The 18,753-nt window shown below is 41.3% G+C and overlaps 1 protein-coding gene across 1 annotated transcript; it reads right to left on the bottom strand.

Annotated features, from left to right (window-relative positions):
* Window positions 1–61: 61 nt before the first annotated feature.
* lamc2 (laminin, gamma 2) lies at window positions 62–17,701 on the bottom strand. The gene is made up of 22 exons (XM_021589535.2): window positions 17,400–17,701; window positions 15,692–15,865; window positions 15,312–15,435; window positions 15,079–15,203; window positions 14,843–14,974; window positions 14,354–14,543; window positions 13,343–13,455; window positions 12,880–13,095; window positions 12,468–12,644; window positions 11,260–11,493; window positions 10,977–11,113; window positions 7,020–7,176; window positions 6,572–6,777; window positions 6,334–6,413; window positions 6,092–6,229; window positions 5,779–5,923; window positions 5,177–5,326; window positions 4,810–4,924; window positions 1,597–1,793; window positions 1,152–1,313; window positions 870–969; window positions 62–714 (listed from the first exon to the last, which is right to left on the bottom strand). The coding sequence occupies exons 1-22, from the start codon at window positions 17,524–17,526 to the stop codon at window positions 461–463; spliced, it is 3,453 nt and encodes a 1,150-aa protein (XP_021445210.2). The 5' UTR covers window positions 17,527–17,701; the 3' UTR covers window positions 62–460.
* Between the last annotated feature and the right edge of the window lie 1,052 nt (window positions 17,702–18,753).

Here is an 18,753-nt window from a genome sequence, read left to right as displayed (position 1 = left end):
TTCTCTCACGTGAAACACATCCACATTGTGTGTTGCATTTAGTAGCACCTGGTTTGTGTTGTTAAGGAATAAATATTGAAGTTTATTTGACAGAATACAACAGAAAATACATTGTTTTTAACACTTAGTAGATCACTGAAAATATCGCATTACCATTGACAAAATATTGCTCCTTGTATTTGAACATTTCACAGATTTTTTTGTTGTTGCAGGCAGTTATGCATACATTTAGTTAAACACTCCTTTTCTCTTACATAATACCATGTTACATTCAGACACTAAATCTGTGTCCCAAATGGCACCTTATTCCCTATATATTTGAGTCCCAAATGGAACACTATTCCCTATATTGTGCCCTATTTTTTTGACTAGTCTTATGGACCTTGGTCAAAAGTTGTGCATTATATAGGGAATAGGGTACCATTTGGGACGTAAACTTAGATCTCTCAATAAGTGGGGATTAAGGTCTCTCAATAGGTGGGGAGTTGAAGCAGCCCTTAGGGATGTTCGCGTGTATGTCCTCTAAGTTCCTGATGTCGTCCAGGATCATATCGATATCTAGGTTGAGGCCAGTCAACCTGGTCCTCTGGCTGGCCTCCTTCCCTTCTAGGTCCTGCAGTCGAGGCTGGAGCTGTAGGTTGACCTGGCCACGAGCGCTGTTGATGGACTGCTCCAACTCCCCTAGCCTCTCCTCGTCCACACTGCCAGGTTTACCTTTTAGGAGAGTACCAATTGTCAGCACCAACAAACATCATAATAATGTCATAAAACAGTGGTCATATGAAGATGGGATGGTGCGGCAATAAGACAAAAAACATGTGATTTTGTTTGGTGCGAGTTAGCTGTTTGTAGTTGTTAGTGGAACATACCGATCATGCTCAGAAGGTTATTGATGACCAGGAGTGTTTCTCCCACAGCGTCTCTGGTGTGCTTGGCATTGTTGTAAGCACCAGTTGCTCCAATTGAAGCCTGAGGAGGAAAGAACATTACAAAGCATTACAGACCTTTAATTGGGAAAAATATATTTATTTTAAGAACCATGTGTGTGTGCTGAACTGGTGTACTGGAGTGTTTCACGTCAATCCTTTACATTGACCCAGGTTTGTTTAGGTTTAACATGTCATGTCTGAGAGCATCGCACTGAAACGGACCTCTGCTGCTCTGTCTTTCTGTATCTCAGCGTTAGCCTTCTCTGCGGCCACTTTGGCCACAGTGGCCACTGCCTGCTTCTGCAGACCCTGCATGTCCTCTTTCAGCTTGGTGGCGTCCTTCAACAGACCAGCAGGAGGAACTGGTAAAGAGCCGGACATTCCCTGTGGAGATCAACAAAGTAAAATGAGCTCATCTCGAAGTTTCCATGCATGCTTGGCAAAATACATTTGGAATCACGCCTGGTAGCTTAAAATGTTGGTTGTGAATAGGCCATGTCTGGAATCAAATCGACTCATAAGCGTAAGTGACTCGAGACATTAACCTCATTGTTTTGCCCAACTTACATTCTCCTTCTAGAGCTTCTAGCTAAAGGCACAAGCTGTGGATTAGCATATGAACCCCAGTTGGATATTTCTATTGAAAGGAAGGGGTCGGTTAAGGTACCTCCAGTCGAGAGACCACAGCTTCCAGGCTGCTGACAGTGCCCAGTGCATCATTGTAGTCTCCAGACACACTGCCTATGATGAATAGGGTCTCTGAGTTGTTGCCAACAGCTTGATGAATGGTGGCGTTGATGCCAGGGAGTTTCTTTATGGCCTCGTCAGCCAATGCCTTGTTCTTGTTGATCTGGCCATCAAACCCTGCATAATTACAAGAGACTCAGACATAAGCATCAGTGATTTCTGGCATGTGTGTCTATTCAAGGGTTACATGTTTCGTCACAATATTGTTTTGAACGTTCGTTTTGGACTGATGCCTTCTACTGATGAATTCTACTCAATGCATTGTCAATGAGTGCTGATGGAGACATCAGCAAAAGTGCATTACAGTGCCTTGGAAATACAATTCCATTCAAAAGGAAGCAAATAATTAGAACGACAACCTTTTGACGTCACCAGATTGACTTTAGACGCAGTATAGATGCAGCTAGTTAGCTAAGATTGAGGGGAGGATTTTAGCTAACTAACATTAGTATTGCTAGCTTTTTTTTTTTTTTACAAACTTTGCTAGTTAATAACAACATTGCCATCTGTCTAAAGTAAATTTGACAACATGATATTGCTGGTAATGTTGTTTCCTAGTAAACATTTGACTACTTAAACAATGTCATCGTATTTCCAGGCAATTGTAATGGTAATTTAGACTAAACAGTCGTTAGCTTCCATCCAGAATGACTGGGCATATCACGACTTTAGGGCGCCACTATTGCATCGCCGGTAGAGCGCAGCTCGGAGAACATTCATAGCAATGAAATGATGTGACGGAGGTGCAACCTATGAATAGTGTATCATTATTTACAATGATTATTTAAATATATCTACCCTGCTATGTCGTAGATAGTATGTCATAAATATGTTAAATGCTTTCTAGATGAGAGAATCATTGTATTTGGTGAAAAGTAAAACAAAATTTGAATGATTCATTTTCACCTACTGTAACTGCCGGTAGTGCTGAAGTAAATCATTATTAATTAAACTGAGAAATACAGTGAGTGCACAAAAAATAAAGGACACCTTACTAATATTGAGGTGCACCCCCTTTTGCCCTCAGAACAGCCTCAATTTGTCGGGGCATGGACTCTACAAGGAGTCAAAAGCGCTGCACAGGGATGCTGGCCCATGTTGACTCCAATGCTTCCCACAGTTGTGTCAAATTGGCTGGATGTCGTTTGGGTGGTGAACCATTCTTAATACACTTGGGAAAATGTTGAGCGTGAAAAAACCCAGCAGTGTTGTAGTTTTTGACACAAACTAGTGCACTTGACCTGGCACCTACTACCGTAACCCGTTCAAAGGCACTTACAGTGCCTTGCGAAAGTATTCGGCCCACTTGAACTTTGCGACCTTTTGCCACATTTCAGGCTTCAAACATAAAGATATAAAACTGTATTTTTTGTGAAGAATCAACAACAGGTGGGACACAATCATGAAGTGGAACGACATTTATTGGATATTTCAAACTATTTTAACAAATCAAAAACTGAAAAATTGGGCGTGCAAAATTATTCAGCCCCTTTACTTTCAGTGCAGCAAACTCTCTCCAGAAGTTCAGTGAGGATCTCTGAATGATCCAATGTTGACCTAAATGACTAATGATGATAAATACAATCCACCTGTGTGTAATCAAGTCTCCGTATAAATGCACCTGCACTGTGATAGTCTCAGAGGTCCGTTAAAAGCGCAGAGAGCATCATGAAGAACAAGGAACACACCAGGCAGGTCCGAGATACTGTTGTGAAGAAGTTTAAAGCCGGATTTGGATACAAAAAGATTTCCCAAGCTTTAAACATCCCAAGGAGCACTGTGCAAGCGATAATATTGAAATGGAAGGAGTATCAGACCACTGCAAATCTACCAAGACCTGGCCGTCCCTCTAAACTTTCAGCTCATACAAGGAGAAGACTGATCAGTGATGCAGCCAAGAGGCCCATGATCACTCTGGATGAACTGCAGAGATCTACAGCTGAGGTGGGAGACTCTGTCCATAGGACAACAATCAGTCGTATATTGCACAAATCTGGCCTTTATGGAAGAGTGGCAAGAAGAAAGCCATTTCTTAAAGATATCCATAAAAAGTGTTGTTTAAAGTTTGCCACAAGCCACCTGGGAGACACACCAAACATGTGGAAGAAGGTGCTCTGGTCAGATTAAACCAAAATTGAACTTTTTGGCAACAATGCAAAACGTTATGTTTGGCGTAAAAGCAACACAGCTGAACACACCATCCCCACTGTCAAACATGGTGGTGGCAGCATCATGGTTTGGGCCTGCTTTTCTTCAGCAGGGACAGGGAAGATGGTTAAAATTGATGGGAAGATGGATGGAGCCAAATACAGGACCATTCTGGAAGAAAACCTGATGGATTCTGCAAAAGACCTGAGACTGGGACGGAGATTTGTCTTCCAACAAGACAATGATCCAAAACATAAAGCAAAATCTACAATGGAATGGTTCAAAAATAAACATATCCAGGTGTTAGAATGGCCAAGTCAAAGTCCAGACCTGAATCCAATCGAGAATCTGTGGAAAGAACTGAAAACTGCTGTTCACAAATGCTCTCCATCCAACCTCACTGAGCTCGAGCTGTTTTGCAAGGAGGAATGGGAAAAAATGTCAGTCTCTCGATGTGCAAAGCTGATAGAGACATACCCCAAGCGACTTACAGCTGTAATCGCAGCAAAAGGTGGCACTACAAAGTATTAACTTAAGGGGGCTGAATAATTTTGCACGCCCAATTTTTCAGTTTTTGATTTGTTAAAAAAGTTTGAAATATCCAATAAATGTCGTTCCACTTCATGATTGTGTCCCACTTGTTGTTGATTCTTCACAAAAAAATACAGTTTTATATCTTTATGTTTGAATGTTTATGTCCTCCCTTCATCTACACTGGTTGAAGTGGATTTAACAAGTGACATCCATAATGGATTATAGCTTTCAACTGGATTCACTTGGTCAGTCTATATCATGGAAAGAGCAGGTGTCCTTCATGTTTTGTACACTCAATAGTAAAAGCTCAGACATAATTACAGTTGCTGTGTGACTGTGCTTTTCTAATATATGGGCCAGCCTTGTCAGATATAATGCTGATAGTTTTTTCCTATTTATACTGTGCTGTAGTGGGAATGATACCTATAGAAATATGAAAGGCTTTTCATACCTCTTAGCATCTCCAGTACATTATCCACCCCATCAATATTATCTGTGATATCCTTCAGGGCCAGTTCTGTGTCAGCCTTCGCATGATTTGCTCTGCCAAGAAGCTGGTCATATTTCTGTAGGGGAGAAACACCAACAATCAACATTGTGTCAGTTATTACCATTCATAAGGTTTAGTGAAGTCATTAGTGACACTTTTGAAATAGTTCAGTTGGATAATCTAACAGTGAATTTCAGAGGTTACATGACAACAGTTCTCAGAAACCTTTGAGGTTGGAATATAAGTAATACTATTTAATATACTACCAATCCTACACAGAAAGATGTCTAAATGATGACAAGTTAGTAGTGAAAGGCCTCTAGTGTACCTGTTGAGCTGCCTTCCCCTGGGCCAGAAGATCCTCTACTGCGGCTTTGTCCTCCTGGGTGTCCTCTTGCAGTGCCTGGTACGCTGTTAGGTTCTTCTCCACCCGTTCTCTCAGGCCATCCAATTTAGCCAACACACTGTCAATGTCCTTCTGCCAGAAAAATAAGCTCAGTCAGACTCAGTGTGTTGTGCAAGTGTAATTACATATGCTCACAAATCTGTGGGGAACTGCCCTAGATTCCTCACCAGCCAGGTTTTAATTAGGTCGTCCCACCATGCATTTTTTGCTGACTCATGTTCTTGATCATTAATTCCTTTGTTGTGTTTAAATGTAGCTTAGCAAGGAAACGATTTAGAGATCTAGCTTGACAGACATGCCTTGAGACAGGTTCAGCTGCCAATAGTTGTTCATAGTGAAAGGCGTTCATAGTGAAAGGTGTTGAAATTGAATGTCTTTATCTCCTTCATTTCCAGGACCCAGACACTAACTATCAATGTATGTTTATTATGATTAAGGTATCTCAGAAGACTTGACCTGAAAGTGGTCACCAAATAGAGACCAGAGAGAAATGAGCCTGATGAGAGGCCTGCTCTGCTCAGTACCTTGAGAGGACGAGGGATTCCTGGCTCCAGGGAGGCTATCTGCTCCAGAGTGTCAGTTGCCATCCTGCTCTCATCTCGGGCAGAGCTGCTCAGGCGAGTAGCCAGGCTCTCCATGGCCTTCACCTGGGCTGAGTTCTCATCATATCTGACCAGAGAAAAATTCAAGGGTTCATCTCATCAATCTAACAACAACGGTTCATCAACTATGTTATTATGCAGATCATTACATGGCTGTTAGTAGAGGATATATCGTCTACTGTATTTTCACAGGAGATCATGGGTATCTTAATGTACGAAGACATGAGTTTCTTACTTGGTTTTAAGATCACTGATAAGCTCCTTGATCTTGTTTTCCCCTGTCATGACCGATCTCATGAGTGCCAGGGACTTCTCTGACTTTGCAAGGGCACCGTTAGCTGTCTTCTCCACTGTCTCCGATTTGCTCTGCTGTCTAATAAACAGTCACAACATAGTTATTCAGAGCACCACAAGTCATTTTCTAACATGGGATATTCCAGTCTGTATAAATGTGACATGGAGGGGTGCAGTACTAACTTTTCAGCCAGGTCTGTTGCTCTCTGAACCAGAGAAGAGAGGGTGTCCGTGCCCACCCCTGCATCACCTAAGGGGAATTCCTAACATGGGGGTGGAAGGTAAACACTAATGAAATGGATTATTAACAAGCATACATTTGGATATATTCATCTGTCCTTTACTCTCTCCTTATTTGATGACAATGACATCAGTGACAAAAGTAGAATACTACAGAGTAGAATACTACTGCACTACTCACAGCTTGTTTGATGTTGAATCTTGCCTCTTCAAGTTTGCGCCGCACATCACTGATGAGTGTCTGGACATCAGATACCTGTCGTTGGTACTTCTGGTCCTGCAGCTTGATGTTGTCAACGGTGTTGGAGATCGCCTGGATGTCTCTGCCTTCACTCAGCTGGGTTGCACTGATGTCTGAGAGCCGGGCCTGTAAGTCTTTCTCTGATTCTATTCAATAGAACAAAACAAACCACCAACATGAGATCTGCATTGCACTTTCTAAACCAATTGCTTCACAAACTGAGTGTGATACATTGGGGTATGACAGAGATACAGTGCATGGACATTGCTTCACCATGTTTCAGATGCCTGATAACCATCCTGAATTGTTTTAATATATGTTGATTCATTAGCAAATGAGTGATCCTCTGACACTATCTATGTTGTATAACCAGTTATGAATGACTTACCAGAGAGTGTCTGTGCATTTCTCTGCAGGTCTGTGACTATGTCCTCTGCTGTTCTGATGGCTTTCTCCATCTGGGCATCGTTAACTGGTAGACTGCCACTCTCCATGCCCGTAAACAGAGTTTCTATCTCTCGTAGTTTACGACTATACCCCTCCATCTGCAACACATGAACCAACGGGATAGGAAAGCTTTAAAAAGAGCTTATGAAAGGTTCATCTCTGGTGATAAACAAAAATATGACATTCCCCAATAACATGGCACTTTGATACAGCTACGACCGGAAGTGATTTTTCCCGTTAGGATAACTTACGCAGCAGGTTAGGAGAATTAACTTAGCAGGTTAGGAGAATTAGGTTAAAGTTAGAAAAAGGGCTAGGGTTAGCAAAAATGATTTCCTAACCTGCTATGAAAAGTCACTTCCGGTCATAGCTGTATTGAAGTGCTGTGTTTTTAGGGAGTCCTCAAAAAGTTAGCTGGCTGGAGGCCAGCATTCACAAAAGATTTGGCTCTGGGTTAGCGACATTAATTAAAGATTGACAAAAAAATAAAAATAATAATAATAATAATAATAATAATATATATATATATATATAAAATAAATATATATATATATATATATAAATAAATATATATAAATAAATATAAATAAATATATATATATATAAATAAATATATATAAATAAATATATATAAATAAATATATATAAATATATATATATATATATAAATAAATAAATAAATAAATAAATAAATAAATAAATATATAAATATATATATATATATATATATATATATATATATATATATATATATATATATATATAAATAAATATATATATATATATATACATACACACACACACACACACACATATATATATATATATACAGTGCCTTGCGAAAGTATTCGGCCCACTTGAACTTTGCGACCTTTTGCCACATTTCAGGCTTCAAACATAAAGATATAAAACTGTATTTTTTTGTGAAGAATCAACAACAAGTGGGACACAATCATGAAGTGGAACGACATTTATTGAATATTTCAAACTTTTTTAACAAATCAAAAACTGAAAAATTGGGCGTGCAAAATTATTCAGCCCCTTTACTTTCAGTGCAGCAAACTCTCTCCAGAAGTTCAGTGAGGATCTCTGAATGATCCAATGTTGACCTAAATGACTAATGATGATAAATACAATCCACCTGTGTGTAATCAAGTCTCCGTATAAATGCACCTGCACTGTGATAGTCTCAGAGGTCCGTCAAAAGCGCAGAGAGCATCATGAAGAACAAGGAACACACCAGACAGGTCCGAGATACTGTTGTGAAGAAGTTTAAAGCCGGATTTGGATACAAAAATATTTCCCAAGCTTTAAACATCCCAAGGAGCACTGTGCAAGCGATAGTATTGAAATGGAAGGAGTATCAGACCACTGCAAATCTACCAAGACCTGGCCGTCCCTCTAAACTTTCAGCTCATACAAGGAGAAGACTGATCAGAGATGCAGCCAAGAGGCCCATGATCACTCTGGATGAACTGCAGAGATCTACAGCTGAGGTGGGAGACTCTGTCCATAGGACAACAATCAGTCGTATATTGCACAAATCTGGCCTTTATGGAAGAGTGGCAAGAAGAAAGCCATTTCTTAAAGATATCCATACAAAGTGTCGTTTAAAGTTTGCCACAAGCTACTTGGGAGACACACCAAACATGTGGAAGAAGGTGCTCTGGTCAGATGAAACCAAAATTGAACTTTTTGGCAACAATGCAAAACGTTATGTTTGGCGTAAAAGCAACACAGCTCATCACCCTGAACACACCATCCCCACTGTCAAACATGGTGGTGGCAGCATCATGGTTTGGGCCTGCTTTTCTTCAGCAGGGACAGGGAAGATGGTTAAAATTGTTGGGAAGATGGATGGAGCCAAATACAGGACCATTCTGGAAGAAAACCTGATGGAGTCTGCAAAAGACCTGAGACTGGGACGGAGATTTGTCTTCCAACAAGACAATGATCCAAAACATAAAGCAAAATCTACAATGGAATGGTTCAAAAATAAACATATCCAGGTGTTACAATGGCCAAGTCAAAGTCCAGACCTGAATCCAATCGAGAATCTGTGGAAAGAACTGAAAACTGCTGTTCACAAATGCTCTCCATCCAACCTCACTGAGCTCGAGCTGTTTTGCAAGGAGGAATGGGAAAAAATGTCAGTCTCTCGATGTGCAAAACTGATAGAGACATACCCCAAGCGACTTACAGCTGTAATCGCAGCAAAAGGTGGCGCTACAAAGTATTAACTTAAGGGGGCTGAATAATTTTGCACGCCCAATTTTTCAGTTTTTGATTTGTTAAAAAAGTTTGAAATATCCAATAAATGTCGTTCCACTTCATGATTGTGTCCCACTTGTTGTTGATTCTTCACAAAAAAATACAGTTTTATATCTTTATGTTTGAAGCCTGAAATGTGGCAAAAGGTCGCAAAGTTCAAGGGGGCCGAATACTTTCGAAAGGCACTGTATATATACACACACACACGCACACCTCTGCATTACTAATACCGTAGGACAAGATAGTACATTCAGAATGTGTAATTAGAAGCAAGTGTGAGATATCCCTCTAGTGGTGTGGGGGCTGTGCTTTGGCAAAGTGGATGGGGTTATATCCTTCCTGTTTGGCCCTGTCCGGGGGTATCATCGGATGGGGCCACAGTGTCTCCTGACCCCTCCTGTCTCAGCCTCCAGTATTTATGCGTTGGGGGGCTAGGGTCAGTTTGTTATATCTGGAGTACTTCTCCTGTCCTATTCGGTGTCCTGTGTGAATTTAAGTATGCTCTCTCTAATTCTCTCTTTCTTTCTCTCTCTCGGAGGACCTGAGCCCTCGGACCATGCCTCAGGACTACCTGGCATGATGACTCCTTGCTGTCCCCAGTCCACCTGGCTGTGCTGCTGCTCCAGTCTCAACTGTTCTGACTGTGATTATTATTATTTGACCATGCTAGTCATTTATGAACATTTGAACATCTTGGCCATGTTCTGTTATAATCTCCACCCGGCACAGCCAGAAGAGGACTGGCCACCCCACATAGCCTGGTTCCTCTCTAGGTTTCTTCCTAGGTTTTGGCCTTTCTAGGGAGTTTTTCCTAGCCACCGTGCTTCTACACCTGCATTGCTTGCTGTTTGGTGTTTTAGGCTGGGTTTCTGTACAGCACTTTGAGATATCAGCTGATGTACGAAGGGCTATATAAATACATTTGATTTGATTTTGATTTGTGAGATGGAGCAGTAAATTCAAACCCTGCAAGGTTTTCGTTATGATAATGACATAACTTCAAAGGTTAACTATTGTGTTTCAATGCTTCACATAGTGCTCCTAGTAATTCCTCCTCCCACACTACATCCTGAGGATAGGGGGCACCCCAAATGTCACCCTATTCCCTATTTAGTAGGGTTCTGGTCAAAAGTAGTGCACTATATATGGAATAGGGTGCCATTTGGGAAGCAAAGCCAGCAGCTCCAGATTACGTGGCATTTGCACACCAACACAACTCTTTCATTTATCTGGTAAGTACTTTCCCCTCCCAGGTGGTAGTAGGCTACATGTACTGAGAGGAATCTTGTAAGAAATACTGATGCAAGATCACAACTCTGTAAACCTCTTCCTTTCGTAACAAAATTCCAACTATTCCTTCGTTAACCCACTAAGCTACTGTATAAGGATGTTGAATCAGCGACTGGGTGAGCCAGGACAAATATGCCTGCTGTAGCCTAATTTCTGGTCCAGTTATTGTGTCTGCGTCTCAAACAGCATCCTATTCCCAAGGCCTGTATATAGGGATTAGGGTGCCATTAGGGATGAACACCAAGCGCTGCCATTTAAGCATTGGAGAGAGCACTGTGACATGTTTGACCTCAATGGAAAGACGAGGCATTGATCAAATAATCCCAGTGGGTTTTACCTCAGTCTTGACAAGGTTGAAGCAGGAGGGACACGCGGAACGCTGGCACTTCAGACCCTCAAAGCCTTCTCTGCAAGAACACTGGCCCTGGTCACTGCATTTGTTGTACAGAGAGCCCTGAGAATTGCAGCCACAAGCTAGAATGCAAAATGAAAACAATTGTTAAAATGTATATAAAATTGTAGACAATATTTAACTGTTGGAATCTAAAGGAGGAGCTATGTGTCACGTGTCTAAGTGTGAAGGAGCTGGATATGGGGTGCGAACAAGGTGCTGTCCTTACGTTTGCATGCCTCTGATGGCATGCTGTGGTGATAGCCCTCCAGACAGCTCTCACAGAAGAAGCCAGTGGTATGCTTTAGGCATTTCAGGCACTGCCCTGTCTGTGGGTCACAACTACGGACAGTGTTCGGGTCCATGTGTCCGTTGCACTGGCAGCGCCGACAAGGCCTCTGGATACCATCTTCACCCAAGGGATCGCCATAGAAACCATCCTGGCAGGTGTGGCAATGTGAGCCTGTTGAGAGTGAGGAGGGAGGAAGAGGTAGGTACAACATGAAAAAAAATATATATAATAAATATATACGCGCGCACACACACACACACACACACACACACACACACACACACACACACACACACACACACACACACACACACACACACACACACACACACAGTGCCAGTCAAAAGTTAGGACACATCCACTCATTCAAGGGATTTTCTTTATTTTTACTATTTTCTACATTGTAGAATAATAGTGACAACATCAAAACTATGAAATAACACATATGGAATCATGTAGTACCCCAACAAAGTGTTAAACAAATAAAAATATATTCTATATTTGAGTTTCCTCAAAGTAGCCACCCTTTGCCTTGACGACAGCTTTGCACACTCTTGAATTCTCTCAACCGGCTTCATGAGGCTTGTTAAAAGTTAATTTGTAGAATTTATTTCCTTCTTAATGCATTTGAGCCAATCAGCTGTGTTGTGACAAGGTAGGGGTGGTATAAAGAAGATAGCCCTATTTGGTAAAAGACCAAGTCCATATCATGGCAAGAACAGCTCAAATAAGCAAAGAGAAACGACAGTCCATCATTACTTTAAGACATGAAGGTCAGTCTGAGGAACATTTCAAGAACTTTGAAAGTCTCTTCAAGTGCAGTTGCAAAACCCATCAAGCACTATGATGAAACTGGCTCTCATGAGGACCACAACAGGAAAGAAAGACCCAGATTTGCCTATTTTGGAATGAGTAGGTGTTTCCAAACTTTTGACTGGTACTGTATATGCAGTATATATATAAAATATGCAAATAGCTGTCATTAAAAGATCAGTGCCCTAATAGTCTATCCCATCTAACAGACATGGTCTGTGACAGTGGTTGTGTCCCAAATAGTACCCTATTCCCTATATAGTGCACTACTTTTGACCAGGACCCAAGTGGACAATCTAGGGAATAGGATGCCATTTGTGACTATGACTCACCAGTGGTGCCAGGTGGACAGAGGTCACACTTGACCTCCAGGGAACCTGGGCTCACAGAGCAGGCACCTCCATTGGGACAGGGACACTTCTGACAAGACTGTGGCTGGGCAGGATCATTATAGTACCCTGGTGGGCAGATCTGGCGACCAGGGGTCTCATCTGCAGAGTAACAGTCTCCTGTGGAACAACAACACAAAATCACATATTTTTGGGCATGTTCAAATTCATTTTCACAACGAATGAACATTATATTTCAATAATTGATTTGAACATGTCTATAACTATAATTTATCCAGGGAAGTGCATATTGCAAAATGAGGTCTGTCCCAAATCTCATCATTAACAACAAAATAACTAAATCTATTAAGACAAACATACAGTAACACTTGGACAAAGTTCAAATGTCACCGACCTGTTTCAGAGTCACAGCTTCCTCCTCTACAGCTGCAGGGCTCACAGGAGCTGTATGGACCTTTGCTTGGCAAACTTCTTTTATACCCTGCAGCACACTTCTCACAAAACTGGCCCTCATATCCCACTGGGCAGCTACATTTCTGTACCCATGCAGCTGGGGACCCGGCACCTCGACGGGCAGACTCCATGCGCACGTCGTCAAGGTAACCACGCCCTAGAGGACAGTAAGGCATTGCTTTTCATTGAATGACTGACAAAAGATGAAGACAAGGCAATGTGATGACAATGTGTACTACTTATTTATAAAGATCACATAAAAAAAAAACTAAAATAAATGAGATTTAAACCGGTTCCAAAGTACTTATTTACAACATATGCAGGAGAAGAAGTAACACCAAGGATCTGTTGATGTACACAGTAACCAATCTTATAGTCTGAGGGATACAAAATTAAGTACTTACCATTTTCTCCAAATGTCCCACGGATTTTAATGTCAGTCAGATTGTGGAGGAGTGTTTGAAACTGGAAAGATGAAAGGTGGGGCCTCCATTCACTGCCCTGTTGCTCATCCAGTCTGAGAATGAAAGACACAGCATGTTTACCGAAGATGTGCACAGATTCACAAAGCCTGAGGAAACATGAGTATTATACTTATGTATTTCACAGTCACACTTTACACCACCTTGTCCTTGCTACGGTGTAATTATTCCTGCAATTATTATGTAGATATGATGAATATGAGAATAAATATGGAAACAAAACACAGTGTGCATTAGGCTACTATATTGGTCACAATAATGTGGTGTATGGTCGATGACTTCTCAATAAACTGAGGAGTATAATCTATTTATTTAAAACATTTTTACATTTTTAGTTTTTGTTCAATTGAAATCACTTTCGGAAATTACTGCATTCAACTCGAATTGACCCCAGTAATGGTATAGTACAGTTTGTTGTATTAGACAGGATTGGATCTGACCATTTAGAGATAAACTGCTTGGCAACTAGCCATTTTCCACTTAATTTGAATTAATTTGAATCAGACAAGCAGATGACCCTCTGGCTTACTAACTGTTATTAAGCGTTTACATCCAGCTGAGTGAGATAAACAGTGACCCCTTCACATCCACGATGTGAAATCGTCTCTAATGTTTCTCAATTTTTATGTCTTTGGCATCCATCTCACTATCCACCACACCTGCATACTTATCTCCCGCAGATTAAATTATGTTTGTACCTGCCCTGAGACTGTCAGTACACTTGGTACAACCCATAGCTACGGGGATACACAGCTACGGGAATACACAGCTACGGGAATACGCTATCGCTCTCGCGAGACCCCATAGCTGTGTGTTTTATCTTGTTTCCTTCCTTCAGGGAACAATAGTTTAAAAAAGGTTTATAACGTTACATTTTGCCTAAAGCTAAAATCAAGCTTATCTGTCTAGCACAGTGCTCTGGCTGATTCCAACCTGAATGTGTAAGTAATCTTCTGTCCACTGGGAACGATGGTCCTCAGGTCTCCCAGGGAAGCTGCCACGCTCAGCCCAGATCCCTCCAGCACCACATCAGCCATGGACGGATGGCGAATCCCTCGGTCCAGCCTCAGGGAGAAGGACAGGTTCTGACCGTAGCTCAGCTCCTGGTTGCCCAGGTAAGAGTCTAGTCATCACAAAATAAGACAGAAAACCAGATTATTAATAGATGAATGGTGACTGTATGGTGAGGCGTGTGGTGTAACACATCCAGTACTCACTATAATATTGCATACTTTCATACCTGCACCCTTTGTTTTTTTGTTTGTTGGGAAAAAGCATAGGGTGCGTCCAAATGGCACCCTATTTTCAATATAGTGCACTACTTTTGACCAGAGCCCTATGGTCAAAAGTAGTGCAGTTTCTCCTAAGGAAGGCAGTGAGGGATCAATATTAAGAGCAGGGAGCAGAGAGAGCAGCTCTCACCAGGGGCATAGAGGTAAACAGGCAGGATGTCTTTGGAGATGACCTCAATGTCATGATGAGTGGGGGACCAGCGGAAGTGGACTTGAGACGGGGTCACACCGTGAACAGTGGCAGCTCGCCACCCCTCTGGCCCTGAAAAACAGAAGATTGGCAGACATTTAACCTACTGATACTAAACCAAATGAACTATATTACTGCTGTTTATGTTCTGATCAGCTGAATGGGTGTAAACCTACCATTGTCAAAGGTTGAGGTGACCGTGTGAACGGAGTATCCCTTGGCTGTGGAGCACTCCGTCGAGTGTCCATAGCAAAAGCAAGGTAGAGATTGAGCTGTCACTGAGTTGTCAGTGAGCTGGCCACTGCACAAGAAATACATGAACACATTTAATAGTCAGTCATCTGTCTAATCCAAAGCTCAACATTAAGGTTTAGTTAAGGGAATACACAGTGTGGATAAAAAGTTTTACCCATTAGCAGCACAGCCATTTGAGCTGATAGGTGTTCCATTCTGACACCGGTCACATTTCTCCCCCTGTGTTCCCGCTCTACAGCTGCAGCGTCCTCTACTGTCACAGTGTGCGCCTACAGAACCTGGAAGAAACACCATACATCACCTCACCTCTTGGACATCTGGGAAACCACTATCAAATATACCAGGAGTTGTATTCATCGAGTCTCAGAGAAGGACTACTGATCTAGTATCAGGTCCCTCTACCCGTGTCATTTTACTCATTATGATCTAAAAGGCTAAACTGTCCCTAGATCAGGACTCATATTTGGAGACGCTTCTGAATACAGGCCCAGGTATGGTTATCATTTCTTGCTCCATCCTGTTCTGTTCACTCACCTATTGAGCTGCAGTTACACGGCACACAACTGTCTCCTGCCCTCTGGTGGTGGAATCCCTCCTTGCACCTCTCACAATGCCTTCCCTCAGTGTTGTCTTGGCAGTCCACACAATGGAGGCCCCCAGAGTCAGGCAAGCAATAACGTGACTTTCCATTGCATTTACAGATGTCTGCTACAGGGGTGAAATATACATTGTTGGGACATTTGTGAATTGAAAACTGTGTTTTAGATGAGATCTGACCTTCTAAAATCATAAAACATTAAATTTGGGTGTATTTGTTCAGGCTATGGGATAAACAGTCTTCCCCTCACAAATCTTCTTGACCATGAAGAGTTAAGTATAGTCCTTTGACAGTCAACACAGAAAAAATGTATAATTATGTAGGCTATTATCTTTATACAATGTAAGGAGGGGTTGGGAATTGCATAGCCTGTCTTTTTTCACAGTGGTGTGAAGTTTAAACCACTGTCAGCAGACCCAGATCTCATAATACCTCATTCCCAAGCGATGAGAGACGAAAGATTCTCACTCTGATATCAAGCACACCCACTGTGGGCAACACACTGTTTGCAATCAAGCAAATATCTGTCTGTTTTCTTTGGTAATGTTTTGTACAATCATAGTCAACACATACTGTCTGTCATCAATTATTTGATGACCATTTTACCAAGCATAAATTAGCCTGAGGATATCAAATTCTCCTTTCGCACACTAAATGATAACTCTGAGGAGTTCCTGTGATAATGACAGGCTGCAGCTTGTAGCTGTTTTTGTCGATGGGGTAATATAGAAAGGTACAGAGCTCAGAACATCAAGTCGTCATGCCCTAAGAGGAGACATGAGTTATTGTCTGTGTCCCAAATGGCACCCTGTTTCTATATAGTGCACTACTGTGTGGGACTCAGAGTAGTGCACTAAGGAATAGGCTGCCATTTGGGGAAGAGCCATCAATAATGCAGTGACTCAAGCCTTCCAGGTCAGTATCGTTGTCCAAAAGTAAAAAAAAAAAAAAAATTACAATTCTAAACTCAGCAAATTATCACAGGTGGTCCTCTGTAGCACCATTGGTAGAGCATAGTGCTTGCACCAGGATAGTGGGTTCGATTTCCGGGACCACCCATATGTAAATTGTATGGCTAAGTTTTTGTATGGCGCATGGCTAAGTCACTTTGGATACATTTACCACCGCACCACACAGTAAGGAAAGTGTTGAGGATGTATCTTTGCTAAGAGTACTACAAGTAAACATCCAGTTTAATATCAAGATCTGCGGAGACCTTCATAGACTATAGTATAGCAATATAGTAGTATGGTTATGTAATATGGTAGTATAGTTATGTAACTCGGTAGTACAATCATGTTTCTTAAAATCATAAACCCCCTTTCCCCTAAAAGCATACCTGTGGTAAATATCCTTAGATCAAAAGTGTAATTTTTATTTCTACTTTAGCTACAAAGACAGAATACACAAACACAGATTTACAGGAACACAACTGCTGCAGGTAGCCCAATTAGCTAAAATTGTGTTCTGTCGGCTACCTCCTATCCTCCGAGTGTGAAAGAGGTCAAATAATTCTAAATTAATGTCCCCAATTCAAAAGCAACAACCAATTTTAAAATGCTGAAGGCTGATTATAAATGCAGACATAACTACAATTTAGGATTTTGATATTGTTCATTAGGTAAAAAGTTAGTAGACACTCACATCCTCCATATCTGTAGGTTCCTTGGATAGACGACCAGGTACAAAGAGAAAGTCCACACAGAAATATCCAACTGCTCATCATTGTCACAGAAAATCGAACGGGAATTAAGTAGATCAAAATTCTCATATAAGTACAATCAAACTAACAGGCTGATCAGGCCGGCTACACCTGATGTTTCTGCTCAACATCCCCCAGGTGAGCTTCTTTTAACACCTCCCCATGGCAGGCTGTGGCATGTGGAGGACAGTCTCACAGCTGGAAGGTTACTCACGTGTGATTCAGAGGCCATACACTGGCTGTGCCCACTCTCACAGGAAATGTCTGGCTCTGTATCACTGCTATGGACATTGTCAAGACATGAATAAAGAGAAGTGTTGTTTGACGCAGCATGAAAAAGCTCAGTCAGGATTTTTACAGAAATGTTTACATCCGCTTCACAATTAACGAGACATACTCGAAGGAAGATTTCAAAATGTGAATCTAGAAGATCTAATTCCCATATGTTACATGAATAAGTGAAGACTTTAAATAGAAAAAGTTAAACAGAAATATGTATCCTAATGGTGTTACTAGAATAGTGAATACAACTGGATTATGCTTGTGTATTTTCACCTTCTCATCAAAAGCATAATTACAAATAATATTCAATATGTCTACAATGCAAAATTAAGAGAACACCCCACGATAGAAAAAATATGATTTGCCATTTCCTTTAAAAGGTTTGTTATCGTTTTGCTGATGATGACAACAGAATAGCCTAGAACACTGTGAAAATTGAAGATCACAAGCAAACAGTGAAAGCTGTAAGTTTCTTCAATGTGTGCAATGGTTTTCAATATCAGGATCAACTTGATTGCTTAAATCAAGCTAAACCATGTGCAACAACCCCCCCCCCCCCCCCCCCCCCCCTCTTATTTATATAAACATTTAATTTATTCCAGGAAGTCCCATTGAGGTCAGAAGACCTATTTAACACGCAGCCTGGAAATTGTTCAACCCAATACCTATCATCTGCCAACATCACTTCAGTCTGTTTATTTGGAAACGTAAATTTGTTCCTGAGCAACAGCACTTTGTATAGAACATTCACCGTAGTAATAATGCTTGTTTCCATCCCCTCAAGGGTTGGCAGTTATTTACCAATCCAGAATAAGAATGATTCACCCACTTCGTGTTTGAACATATGGACGGTATTGTTCGACTTTGGGTGGGGAACACCATGCGAAGCATAATAACACCATAAAAAGGGACACAAGTCAGTTCCAGGTGAAAGAACAGACAAAGCTTGAAAATCTGAATTTCACACCTCATACACATGATCATATTTGTTCAGTTCACAAGGCAACTTTAGTC

The sequence above is a fragment of the Oncorhynchus mykiss genome, chromosome 28 (genome assembly GCF_013265735.2).
Source record: "Oncorhynchus mykiss isolate Arlee chromosome 28, USDA_OmykA_1.1, whole genome shotgun sequence".
Lineage (NCBI taxonomy): Eukaryota > Metazoa > Chordata > Actinopteri > Salmoniformes > Salmonidae > Oncorhynchus > Oncorhynchus mykiss.
This window is presented reverse-complemented; position numbering and strand designations above follow the sequence as displayed.